General features: G+C 35.2%; 1 protein-coding gene across 2 annotated transcripts; it reads right to left on the bottom strand.

The window, feature by feature from the left end:
• Window positions 1–2,052: 2,052 nt before the first annotated feature.
• On the bottom strand, window positions 2,053–12,803 carry LOC121729628 (protein SYS1 homolog). 2 transcript variants are annotated; one of them, XR_006035989.1, is made up of 4 exons: window positions 12,465–12,803; window positions 11,824–11,945; window positions 10,495–10,777; window positions 2,053–2,070 (listed from the first exon to the last, which is right to left on the bottom strand). XR_006035989.1 is itself a non-coding variant. In XM_042118202.1 (3 exons), the coding sequence occupies exons 1-3, from the start codon at window positions 12,642–12,644 to the stop codon at window positions 10,588–10,590; spliced, it is 492 nt and encodes a 163-aa protein (XP_041974136.1). In that variant the 5' UTR covers window positions 12,645–12,803; the 3' UTR covers window positions 10,245–10,587. The 2 variants fall into 2 exon arrangements, 1 of the variants encoding a protein (XP_041974136.1); XM_042118202.1 differs by lacking the exon at window positions 2,053–2,070 and having other exon boundaries at window positions 10,245–10,777.
• Between the last annotated feature and the right edge of the window lie 1,076 nt (window positions 12,804–13,879).

The following is a 13,879-nucleotide window of genomic DNA, read 5'->3' as shown; positions in this document are numbered from 1 at the left end:
GAACTGCAATTTAGATATCTATATATATATAAACATATTGATGGCAGTACATTTTCTGGCAATTTGAATATATATTTTCTGAAAACTGTAGAAAAAGACCTATCTCAGTTTCTATCTTTCTGCTGAAGATATTAGTACAAACGAAAATATTTGTACAGAATAGTTGAATCAGTTTTAATAGAGGTATTTCCTAGCTATTTCACAAACCAATCGCCAGGCAAAGTGTCCCATGCCTGATGGCTAACTCACGCCAACATTCTCCGTTCGTACGTTTCAAAAGAAACTCCCTTTGCAAACCTTGCAACACAATATTATATTGTTAATGTTTGCGCTTCTGTATGGTTTCCTGTAATCTACATATTATAATGACCTTTTGAACTAGCAAGAAAATATCACTAAGCCACCGATATTGAAATCTATAACCGAAGAAAATTTGCGATTGTTTATTCAATGAAGGGAGAAGGAGATTTAGGTTTATTACGCCTACCTTGTCATACACATAACATACATATTCCGCTAGGTATATTAACTTTATGATTATACCTCATGGTGACAGGAAAGTGTCTAAGAATTCTATCATATGCAGCAAACACTTTAAATCGGAAGATTACATTTCTAATTTAGCTCGACCAGTTTTAAAAGAAACTGCTATTCCAACATTGTTTCTATTGGTAAGCAAGAATAGAAAGAAAAAAGAAAAGAAGAAAATTTCTTAATACTCTCGCCAAATGTGGTACTACTTATTCGGTATACATGATTTAGCAACTGATATTGTGTTTCTATGTACTGTTATACAGAAACAACTGCCAAGAAAGGTGCATCAGATGTGACGTTTCTGTTATTACATTATTTAACTAACAGGGAGTTGACACCCGAAAATCTTGTAAATATACACATCAGCTGGCCTAACACAACCTTTCCTAAAACTATCATGTTTCCAGAACACTTTGTTGTAAGATTACAATAACCTTACTTTGATTCGTACCATGAACTTTTTAAGTGTACGAAAACAATCTTGTTTTATTCCTGCTTAGGGATACTAAGCCTAAGAGAGGTCACTAGAGTTACCTCCTTCATGTTACCATGTGTTAGATCAGTGGTCCGCAACCCTGCCTTACACGGGTACTCACCGGACACGGATGTTTCGGTGCGTACTTGTGTAAGGTCACCAGGAGAGAGCCTACGCCAGCCTGCCATTAGTGCGGCGCTGCGGAGGACACGGCCCAGCACACCCTCGAGGTGTGCGATCGTTGGGCCGTGCAGCGCCATGATCTCATGGCGGTGCTTGGGAGGGACCTCTCGCTATCGAGCATGGTTCACTGTATGCTCGAGAGCGATGAGGCCTGGCAGGCGGCGGTCTCTTTCTGCGAAACCGTCCTTTCGCAGAAAGAGGTCGCGGAGCGGAACAGAGAGGATGACCCATCCTCCGTTCCGCTTCGCCGGCGTAGGACGGGAGTGCGGAGGCGCCGTTACGCGAACCTCCAAACTTCTGTCTAATCCGGGGCTCCGGGCAAATATGGGAACCTGCCCGGCTTAGCTAGTGCCGGCATCGAGGGGAACGCTTCAGTTTGCCGGAGCATTCCCTTACTTTGGTAAAAGTCAGGTCCCTTTTGAGGTAGACCAGCCGATCGTGGAGGGAGTCCTGTGTTACACAGATCCAGGACATCCCTCCGTATACGGCTGAAGGCAAACCGCAGGTGGTTTTAATTGGGTAAGAGTCGCACATACCCCCGGGGTGCTTCAGCTAACTGAGGCACATCCCCAACACGGGACACCCATGATGGGTTTCCCCTGCGCATCAAAAAAAAAAAAGTGGTCTGCAACCCTTGGGTTTTTTTTTAAATTATAAAATTGTGGCCGTCTATGGACTGTTCGTCCATATCCTTTTTTTGTTATTTTATTATTTAGATTTTTCGCACCAAGGATAATTGAAATAATATTATGAATTTTAATTAATTGTGGTCCATCACGCCATGGACACTTTTTTTTTTTTAATATAAGTAATATATATTTATATATATACTTAGTAGAATAGACTATAATATATTATACATATAATAAATAATTATATATTTATTGTTTTATAAATTACATAATAATAATATTAATGTTTTGAACGGTGAGGTCCTAGTCGGTGTGGCGGCCAGTAGGTCCGACATTTTCCGATTTCCTTAGATTTTATTCTGCTCCACCCTTTGTCTTTAGATGTTGTGACATTGGCTTGGTGGAGAGGGGTCACTCAAGCTGGGTGGAGTTTCTAGGGTGTTAAAGAGATATCGTTCTGTGTCTAATCTACCCGCCATGTGGCTTAGGACTTTAACTAAATAAGTAAGTATAATTTAACTAAATAAGGTTTGGACTACGCAACTCTTCCAGTGTGTGTCCGAATGTAACTTTGGCGATTATTTACATTTATTATTTTATTTTACAGGAATTCAGCGTTGCCAGACGTCCCGATTTTGGCGGGACGTCCCGATTTTTTCATCAAAATTAAATGTCCCGCGCGGGACAGGCTCAGTCCTGCTTTTCGGGGAAAGCCCGAACGTACGTGCAGCGTGTTGAGAAAGAAAGGTGCGTAATGAAGATAAGAGTGTGGGCGGTAGAGGGGTGGATTTTCTTTGGCTTAGTTGTCATTTGTCACGTAATCGTTATTTTAACACAAATAAAAAGATAAAGATTAAAAAAACTTTTGATTTTAAGTAAGTAAGGTCAACCTGGCTAATTGCGTCTACGGGGCTAATGCGTCTTTTTGAAATTATTCGAAAACTGTTTTATCTAAATACATTGACTTCCGCCCTCTAGTTACATTAGCTTAAATTAAATACTTTACTAAAGTTCATACAGATGGTGTTGTAGTTCACATATTCAAGTATTTCGCCATTTTGTAAACTGCACGTGTCTGGACAACTTGTTTCTGCGAGAGGTGAGTACAAAAATCCATGTTAATCTTATTTTTTCTTTATTTGACTGATATTATTCAATAATGATTGTAAAGAATGGTCAATGAGTTTCTTAGATAGACAGATATTTTAAGTGAAATAGGTTCATTTGAAGAAATAATTATAACTCCATTTTTAAGGCTAGGATTATTGTATTGGGCTAAATGCGTCTGCCGTTACGGGGCAATTGCGACTATGGGACGCATTTGCCCCAAAATAGAAATAGTCAACCTTTTTATATCCGCACATATTAATACGTAGATGAAATTTTATTTCAGATAATAAACTTACTTACTTGCGATGGTGATATTGAAGTACAACACTTAACTAAATATGATTTTCAAAACTTTATACAACAAAGACTTGTATGGCCATGGCAAAATACTCATTTCGTCTTGTCATCTAAGTGTTTTGAATGTGGAGAGCCAACAAATATAATACCAAATATCCCTTATCATTTTGTTATGGATAATATAAAAATTCAAAATGCTCAAATGATGTTGGAGAGCTCAATTTTCTGGTGTCCACTTTGCTCCATTTTCACTATTTACGATCACTATCCTGAAGATGAATGCGTGTCTTGCCCTGCAAATATTTTGATGGCTACGGTAATTTCATAGCTTAATATATACAATAGGCTACTTGACCTAATTTTTTTCTTTATGCTAATCACTTCTTAATCATTAATTTTTACCAAAAAAACTAATATTTTAATATTTTAAACAGTAGAAACCCATAAAAATGTTGATTGAAAAATATGCCTTTTAAATGACGCCGAAAACACTGTCCGCCATAGTGTGACGTCATATGTTTTGTATTTTAAACTCTCTTTATTGAAAAAAAAAAAATGTGCTAAATGTACGAGTCTAAAAGTGCCCAAAAATTAGAAAATAATTAAATAAGAAATTATAAATCATTTGTAATGTTGAAAACTTTTGGAGAAAAGTTTTGGCCATTTCATTTCCCAACTACAATAAATGAAGATAATATATAAAACTGATCTTTTATTTGAGTTATTCAAGAAAATATATTTTACAAAACTTTCTAGGCTTATTCTTATTATATAAGTACAAATAAACTTACACATAACGAGCGCGTTAAATAAAAGATATTAAATTACTAGTCTGATGACGTCACATCCAAATCGGAAGTACCGCAAAAGCGTTTTCGTCAGTACAAATTAACAAACATAAAATCATATTTTCAAATCGACTTTATTTATCAATCATAAGCTTTTATTTGATGATAAGGGTGAAATACGGATTCCTAGGCCAAGTTCTACTAGAAATATGCATTTTTTCAATGAAATTGAATATAGGTCAAGTAGCCTATTGTACACATTTTCTTTATAAAACAGAATTTGATATTAATATAATGTACTTACATATATAATTTGTTTTATCCATTTCAGATGTAAGACATTAATCAAAATGGTACGTAACTATAAAAAAAACTAAACCTACCTACACTTTAGAAACATTAAAGAAAGCTGTCGAGGAAGCAAAAAATGGTAATTTAAATTCATATCAAGCGTCACGAAAATATAATATTCCGCGGACAACTATAGTAGACAGGGTTAAACTTAGAAGAGGGGTTGTTAAGGAAACCAAAGGCAGACCGACAGCGGTGCACGAAAAATATGAAAAACGAATAGCTTCTAGTCTCCACACAATGGAAAAAAATGGTTTCGGTCTTTCCCCTAAAGAGACATTGAAATTAATAACGCAATTTGTTAAAATAAATAAATTGACGACGCCCTTTAAAGAGGACAGACCGGGATACGACTGGTTTGTTGCTTTTTGTAAACGAAACAAGCTATCACTGAAAAAGCCACAAGCAGTTGAAATGTCTCGAAAAGCAGCATGTGACCCTTTCATAATCAACAAATATTTCGCAATGCTCGAAGAATATTTGAAAAAACGAGACATACAGTATAGTCCAGAAAGAATCTGGAATCTGGATGAATCGAGTTTTAGCAAAGACCCAGAAAAAACGAAAATTGTAGGTGCGAGGGGTTTCGCAAGTACTAGAACAATAGCTTCTGCAGGAAAAGACAACGTTACTGTGTTATTTACAGTAAACGCAGCAGGTGATAAATTAGCACCATTAATCATATATCGTGGGAAGAATGTATGGGACCAGTGGATGTCTCGAAACGCCTATGAGGGTACGTGCTACGCGGCCACAAAGAATGGATGGATCGATGCCAAAGTTTTTGAGAAATACATGTTGGGGACAGTCTTGCCTCACGTAAGTAAAGAGTCACCTTGTCTAATAATATATGATGGCCATTCCACTCACATTCAATTAATTGTTTTGGAGAAAGCAAAGGAATTGGGCGTTGAAATAATAAAACTGCTGTCACATGCCAGCCATCTGCTACAACCTTTAGATTTGGCGGTATTTAAATCCATGAAAGACCGGTGGGATGCCAAAATATTAGCATGGCAACGGTTAAACGTTGGAGCCAAGATGCAAAAACACCACTTCAGTGAAATTCTCGGACAGGTGTGGAAAGAGTTAGATCCTAAAATAATAAGAAATGGATTTAAAAAAGGCGGCATCTTCCCACTTAATAAAGACGTAATATCCGTTGAAATATATGACGCACAGGCTTTAAAAAGATTTAATGAAGTTAAAACAAAACAAGTGCCCACTTTATGGAATTTATGTTCTCGAGGAATAATAAAGACAATTAATGAGAAATGTGCATCAACAAATAAAAGTGACAACAAAAACCAAACAAAGACCACACAGCAAACACCCGAAACGTACAAAAGAATAATTTTTCACCCTGGAGAGATCCATTTACCTGGTACAAGTCAAGGGAAACCAATAATTAATGTTGTAGAAGACCGGTATCTCAGTGAAAGTGAAGAGTTTGTATCGTTTGAGAGTTTGTTACTTAGCACCATAAAAAAAGCTGACCCTACACAAAAAATTAAGAAAAGAAAAGTAGTCAAAGGAAGTGAGGTGATTACACATGAAGATTTATTAATGTGTAATCACCTCACTTCCTACTACTGAAATATTCGTCGGACGAAAGCAATGAGAGTGATAATATAATGCTTAGCGACTCTGATTCAAGCATAAATTGGAATACATATAGTGAAAATATAATCCAGCTTGCTGAAGAGGAGGGCAGTCAAAGTGATGCTACATTTACTGAACTAGGAGTAACACCCAATCAATATAATTTTATAGAGCGAGATAAAGACAATATTATAGACGATGAAGACGAATCAGATTTTGACCGAAGACATCCACAAGTCGGTGACTGGATTATGTTAAATTTGCAACAAAGACAACCGTCAAACATTTCATCGGAAATGTAATCTCATTGGATCATGACATTCCCCAAGTAAAGTATTTGCGAAAAATTAAAAATAGTAAAATGGTATCGTTTCATTACCCTGATGTTGACGATATAGCGGAACTCAGACACGACGCTGACATTGTTAAGTTTCTTGAGCACCCCTTAATAACCCGAAGAGGACATGTTGTTTTTAAAGAAAAATTTAATGAGTTTAATGTGCAATAATACTATAGTATAGATTAGATGAAGAATAATCTCTTATAAAATAAGACATTAATATTGTTCCTGAAAGATGTAAGTAACTGAAAGTTACAAGGTAGGTGATGTACATTTTATGAGAAGATGCAACATCGTTATGTCGATTAATTGTTGATTTATAATACAAGAATTAAAGTTAATAACATAATAATAGCGATTGCTTAATCGTACAAATCAACAAATAGTCGATATTTGAATGTTGCGTCTTCTCGTTATCATAGGTGTAAGATTAATTGTTTTTTTATTAAAAGTTATTTTTTATAAATTTTTATATCAATATGTTTTGTTTATTAATGTTTAAGCATGAAGATTTGTATTCAATAATAGTTACATATTCTAAGAGTACTGAGTAGTTTAGGAAAAGTATAAGTCGATGAATATCAGGTACTAATATGAGATTAGTTACCAAACAAATATATTTGATTGATATCGCTAGTAGAGCACCCAGCGATACCAATGATAGTCTACCTTACCAAATTATTACAGATTTTAATTTTTATATTTTAAGACTTAATTGTTACGCCTGAAACTAACTGTGATTTAAAGTTAAAATATTTGTGCATCTGCGGCGTATCTAGATCTGATTTTGATGACTTTTGATAGATATGAATAAGCTAAGTATAAGTAGGTATTTTGTTTAAAAAACTATTTTGTACATCTTTGTGCTGATTAATATGTTTAACTATAAAGATTTGTGTTTTAATTTTTTTTTAGTATTGGTAGTAAAGTAACACGCCATATTTTTGATAAACTTTTATGTCAATCTGTTTTGTTTATTAATGTTTAAGCATGAAGATTTGTATTCAATAATAGTTACATCTTCTAAGAGTACTGAGTAGTTTAGGAACAGTATAAGTCGATGAATATCAGGTACTAATATGAGATTAGTTACCAAACAAATATATTTGATTGGTATCGCTAACAGAGCACCCAGCGATACCAATGATAGTCTACCTTAGCAAATTATTACAGATTTTAATTTTTATATTTTAAGACTTAATTGTTACGCCTGAAACTAACACACTGCACTGAAACACTGCACCTGCTACCAATTCGCAGACGATACCTGCCTCGTTATTGCATTAGACAACCCCCAAACAGCAAAAAAACTTCTGCAACAGGACTTTAACGCTCTTCTCAGATGGTGTCACGATGCCGGCTTAGTCATCAATGAGACCAAAACAAAACTACTTTTGATTAAATCCCCGTATAACAAGCATTCCCATGATACCGCAAATCTAATATTTCATAATCATGACTGCCTACACTCAACTAGTACAGTGTGTAAATGTCCCCCTATTGATACAGTACAAGAACAAACATATCTTGGTCTAGTAATAGATACAAGGTTTAACTGGAACCAACAAATTGATCGTGTTTGCAATAAACTCCGGCAATTTCTCGCAAACTTAACAATTCTCAAAAATAAAATCCCTTTTAAAATTAAGAGAATGCTTTATTTTGCATTGGCTGACTCGTATATTCAATATGGTCTCACCAGCTACGGGCGGACATATAAGACTTACTTAGATAATATTTACAAATTACAATTAAAAATTTTAAAAACTATTGTCCCGTCTAGTATCAAGCAACAGTTTAGTAATAACGAATACAAACTGTTTAATTACTGTCAAATAATCCCAGTATACCATCAAGTGCAATATTTGCTTCTTAAAGACAATTTCTTTTATGAATCCCTAAAAATAAAAATAGATCACCCCGTACACACCCGAGCTATTTCTCAGAATCGGTTGTTTACGATAGGTGCGAATAATGTCTACGGCAAGCGAACCACGCAGTACCTAGTGCCTCGACTTATCAATGACTTACCTCCTGCGCTGCGAGATTCTTTAAAACCAAACAATATTAAGGTTCAATTAAGAAAGCACTTTAGCAATATACAAATTAATAATAATAATATAATATCTTAGCTCCTGCAGTACTTAAACTAGATAATTAATTTTAAATTGTATTTATACTATGTTAAGGAACTAGTACAAGCTACATTAATTAGTAATTGCCAATTTCTTATTACTTGCTTGTAATTGCTCGTTATATTACATTACCTTTTAATTGTTAACTATTATCTAAATTATAAATAATATGGTGCTAACTTGTAATATCGTCTTAATAAACCTTCGTGGTTTCTCGATGATATATTATATGTTTTGTAATATGTATTGTTTTAAATGGTAAAAAAAAAAAAAAAAAAAAAAAAAAAAAAACTGTGATTTAAAGTTAAAATATTTGTGCATCTGTGGCGTATCTAGATGTGATTTTGATGACTTTTGATTTTGATTTAGATATGAATAAGCTAAGTATAAGTAGGTATTTTGTTCGAGTGTTGTGAGCCACGAAATTGGTTCGAGAAAAGGATAGTACGGCCGTGCCGATTTTTTGCTCGACTTGGAGGGGGCACTGCCGTGCCCCCAGATGCAAACTACGCCTATTGTCTAAGCTGCAAGAAGGAGATTTGTCTCCTTCTTGCAACTTAGACAATAGGCTAATGATTAAGAACTTTAACACGTGTTTTAATTTGATTTATTTAGGCAGCAATCTCCCTATTTCTCCCGATTTTTAGGTGGTAGAAATCTCCCTATTTCTCCCGATTTTTAATTGGTAGCAACACCGATTTCATAAATGTCATTTCTGCAACACTGCGCTAGAGTATATTCATATATTGTTCTGTGGTTGATGCCCGGCCGCGGTCGAGTGAGGACGTTGTAATTCGTATTACAATTTACGAATTTCATTCAAAATGACGAGTACGTGGGCTCATAATGAATGAAGCTACATATATTAATATGACAAAGGCGAAAGTTTGATGGATGTATGGATGTTTGTTACTCTTTCGCTCAAAAACTACTGAACGGATTTTAATGAAACTTTACAATAATAATAGCTTAAATACAATAGATAACTCCTGACTTTCTAAAGATACAAGTTTGGAAGTTTCGGCGTTGTTTTAAGAAAGGAAAGCATATTATGCTATTATTACATTCATCATTAACATCATCATCACTACCACTAACCATTATTTGAATTTTAGTCTCGAAATAATTATTCGTAGAATTCAAGAGAAGGTTCATATTAGGAGGTCATACGAAGTTCACCGGGTCATCTGGTGAAGTCATAAATTATTAAAAAATGTACGTTTTGCATTGCCGCAATGGCTAATGCTTACACCTCCATCTTGAACCACGTTTAGATCACAACTGAACACGGCCATCATGTAGAGGCGTTGCGACCATTGCATAGCCATCGCATGCGCCATTCGATCGGCCAGCGCTGGCCACTCATGTAGAGGAGCAATAAAAATATTATTGATATGAACAGTATCAATAAAATTGGGAATTAAAATACATTTAAGTCAAAATGGGGAGACAAGGCATCTATTAACTAGACAGGTAAGGTTCTTGGGAGTATAGCATTCATAGGACTAGTTACTCTACCCTCACCATACTCCAACAGTTGGAGTATGGTGAGGGTGAGAGTAACTACAGCTACTGTATACTTGGTTAGAACTCCTATAAAAACAATATTACTATAATAATTGCCTCTTACTAATTAACTAAGTATAACTTATAAGTACTTCCAGCGTTGCCAGATTTTTTTTATGCCAAATCGGGAATTTGGAACTTTTCGAGTGAAAATAGAGGGATTCTTCCATCAAAAGCGGGACATAGTATAAAATGTATAAAATCAAAGTTTTCGAATTTTTTATCTTTTTATTTGTCTTAAAATAATACGTTCACGTGACAATAGATAGCAAAAGTAGCCACAGAAAATCCACCTCCCTATCTCCCACACTCTTATCTTCATTACGCACCTTGTTTCTCAGCACACTGCCTGTATGTTTGAGCATAGAAAAATTATGTTCGAGTTATACCCGAAAAGCGGGACTGAACTGGCCCTGTGTGGGACATTTAATTTTGATTAAAAAATCGGGACTTCTGGCAATGCTGTATACTGTAATAATGACATAGCATATACATACCATCTAACATTTTTGCATATTCTAAAAGTCTTGCCATACATATTTTCCAACATGTATTTCACATCACTGAATAATCACTATAAGTCAACTTTAGCACCAATGCTACTCAAAGGTATAGCTTGAAGTTCCGTTCGGAGGCACAAAAACTCTCCTGCAACACATGTGATGGCAGCGCAGGATATGTTGAGTGCCCACCAGGAGAACGAGATGGGAAAGTTTCCATTGTAAATCCAGCAAATCAAGAGATGGACTCCGTAGAATGTGCAACTAAAAAATTATATTGTAGTGATACTTAAAAAAAATTTACTCAGCAATACATGTAACATTTTCTAGCAAAAATGTTAATTCATTTTGAAAGATAAATATAATTCAACTGTAAATAATTAATTTAAAATTATAATTCACATAGTAACAATCATGATGGCTAAAGCCATACCAGCAAGAAGCCAAATAGCATCTTCATTTCATGTTGCATGTTAGGGCGAGCAATCACTTAAAACATGACAGTCTTGTGGCAGACTATTGCAATTTCGTATTATGTATGTATTTTAGTATGTATGTATGAGTCTATAAATTTACTCTTTCTAACTGGCCGCCTAGACGAGCAATTTTATCATCAATATCACGTATTGCATAATATAATTGACCGTCTAGGGTTGGTATTGAACATAGTATATTATGGCTGATCCATTTCAGCTATTTTTAGTCTTGAAATGGAAGAGCAGGGAAGGTACTGGGTCATCTATTAGTCAGCTACAGTATTTTTTACATCCTAATTTTTATAGAAATATGCAGCCCCGGATCTTCAATTTTTTTCAGGCGGGGCAAAAACTGAAAAATGAAGCCCCCCCTACCTACTTATGTTTATTTTCACCTTTATCATCCATACAATTTCAGCTATCAATATTATGTAGGATATATAATATAATTAACAGGGCAGGGTTTTAAGGCGTGCGGGAGCCGGGCCCGTATTTTGAACGCGCAGTCCGCGATCAGGGTATTGGTCAAGTTGATATGGCCATGAAATTGCTGTACTTTTGCTATTTTAATATATTTTATTACGTGGTCAATGATGAGTTGTCCATTGGTCCGTGAAGTATGAATTTGGCCGCCCCCTGAATTTGCCACCCGGGGCACAGACCCCGGCTTGCCCCCCCCCTAGATCCGAGGCTGGTAATAAGATTTATCATGCTATAATAAAACATACTAAAGGTGCTTTCTGTAGAGCTCTTTAAGTATTTTGTCTCAAGTGAATGCTAGTCATAACTGCCATTAAGATGTGATTGCTACAATAAAGAAACTCAAAATATTACCTGAAATCTAAGCACAATTTAGTGCGTCCCACGAGCAGCCACAGAAAGTAGGCACCAATCACAGCATTCAGTACAAACGCAAATATTACTGAGCATCCCTCGCTATTTTTAATATGGATTTCCTGTAAAAATCAGATTTTTTAATACTTACATATTGGAATTTGATTAGAATAATAATTAATAAAATCACTGGTAAGTATAATTATTCTAGTAAATTTTTTAGTTAGTAGCATTCAGTAGAAAAAAATGTTAGTTTGATTTTTTAATTCTTTGGAAATACTGGATTGATATGGATAGCTTAGCCAAACTGGTATTTTTCAGTGCAGAAAAAATTTACTTTTCCTAGAGGGTTCCTCTTATGGAGCCTTGGTAAGTATAATTATTCTAGTAAATTTTTTAGTTAGTAGCATTCAGTAGAAAAAAATGTTAGTTTGATTTTTTAATTCTTTGGAAATACTGGATTGATATGGATAGCTTAGCCAAACTGGTATTTTTCAGTGCAGAAAAAATTTACTTTTCCTAGAGGGTTCCTCTTATGGAGCCTTGGGAACAAACAGAAAAAGTTAAGCATATCAACGACTATACTTTTTTAGGCAAAATATTTTGTTAAACGTTACGTACTTATATTATTACACACTTACATGGTACTCAAACAGATGGTCCAATGTTCTTGTCGAGCTCGTCAAATCTTGCATGATTGCCATTATGAAACAAAGACTAAGGTACAAAAGTGACTGCATTGCCACAATCTGGGATGTTATCAAGCAGGGGTCCCATTGAGTGTACCGGAACGAGCCAGTCAATTTTTTAACCTTCGACATCTTTATCAACAGTTATCGTTCAGAGGGCATCAATAGAGAGAAGAGGTTCTATGTCGATATATAACAATAAAACATAGTATGTTATTATACATATAGTTTTACAAATAAACTATGTACAAATTCACTATTTTTGTAACACACAATCCGAGAATTCAACAATGCAGTGTTGTAGGCCACAGACTAAGAAGAGATCACAGATTACTACAACTCGGGCGAGTTAACTTGACACCTGGCTTAAATTTTACCCCTCCCTCGTTTCCCCGCGCAGCACCCCGCTCTCGTCGTACGCGTCCAGTAGCGTTAGCATATTATATCTGTTGCCGTTACACATGTGTTATTGAGTTTGCGTTTCGGAGTTATTTGTTAGTAGTTAATGGTTATTGTTTTTGGATTTTTGTTGAGTTTTGTTGTGTTATTTGTTAGTTGTTACGTTTGAACGTTAAATTTGTTAAGTTTTTGTTATTCGTATTAACGTTTGAACATTGCCGTGCGTCTGTGGTATGAATTAGCTACTCACGGAATATATTAATATGAAGCTAGATACAAATTATCGGACGCATCCATAAACCTCGTATTCCTGCTGGGGAACCCTTGGGCGAGTCCAACTCGTACTTGGTTAATACTGTGGTTAGTGTAGCCCTATAAAAATAACTAGTTCCGGTAACGTAATTTTTTTTTGAAATAACTTAAAATAAAAAAACTTTTTTTGCACTCAGTACTTAAGAGAAACGTCAATTGAACCAGGTGTCATGTTAATTCGCCCGAGTTGTAATTTACTAGTATATATTGAAGAGATAGGTACTGTTGTAGACACAGATTACTAGTACCTACCTACAACTCGGGCGAATTAACATGACACCTGGTTCAATTGACGTTTCTCTTAAGTACTGAGTGCAAAAAAAGTTTTTTTATTTTAAGTTATTTCAAAAAAAAAATTACGTTACCGGAACTAGTTATTTTTATAGGGCTACACTAACCACAGTATTAACCAAGTACGAGTTGGACTCGCCCAAGGGTTCCCCAGCAGGAATACGAGGTTTATGGATGCGTCCGATAATTTGTATCTAGCTTCATATTAATATATTCCGTGAGTAGCTAATTCATACCACAGACGCACGGCAATGTTCAAACGTTAATACGAATAACAAAAACTTAACAAATTTAACGTTCAAACGTAACAACTAACAAATAACACAACAAAACTCAACAAAAATCCAAAAACAATAACCATTAAC

Source organism: Aricia agestis, chromosome 1 (assembly GCF_905147365.1).
Source record: "Aricia agestis chromosome 1, ilAriAges1.1, whole genome shotgun sequence".
In the NCBI taxonomy this organism is placed as follows: Eukaryota; Metazoa; Arthropoda; class Insecta; order Lepidoptera; family Lycaenidae; genus Aricia; species Aricia agestis.
This window is presented reverse-complemented; position numbering and strand designations above follow the sequence as displayed.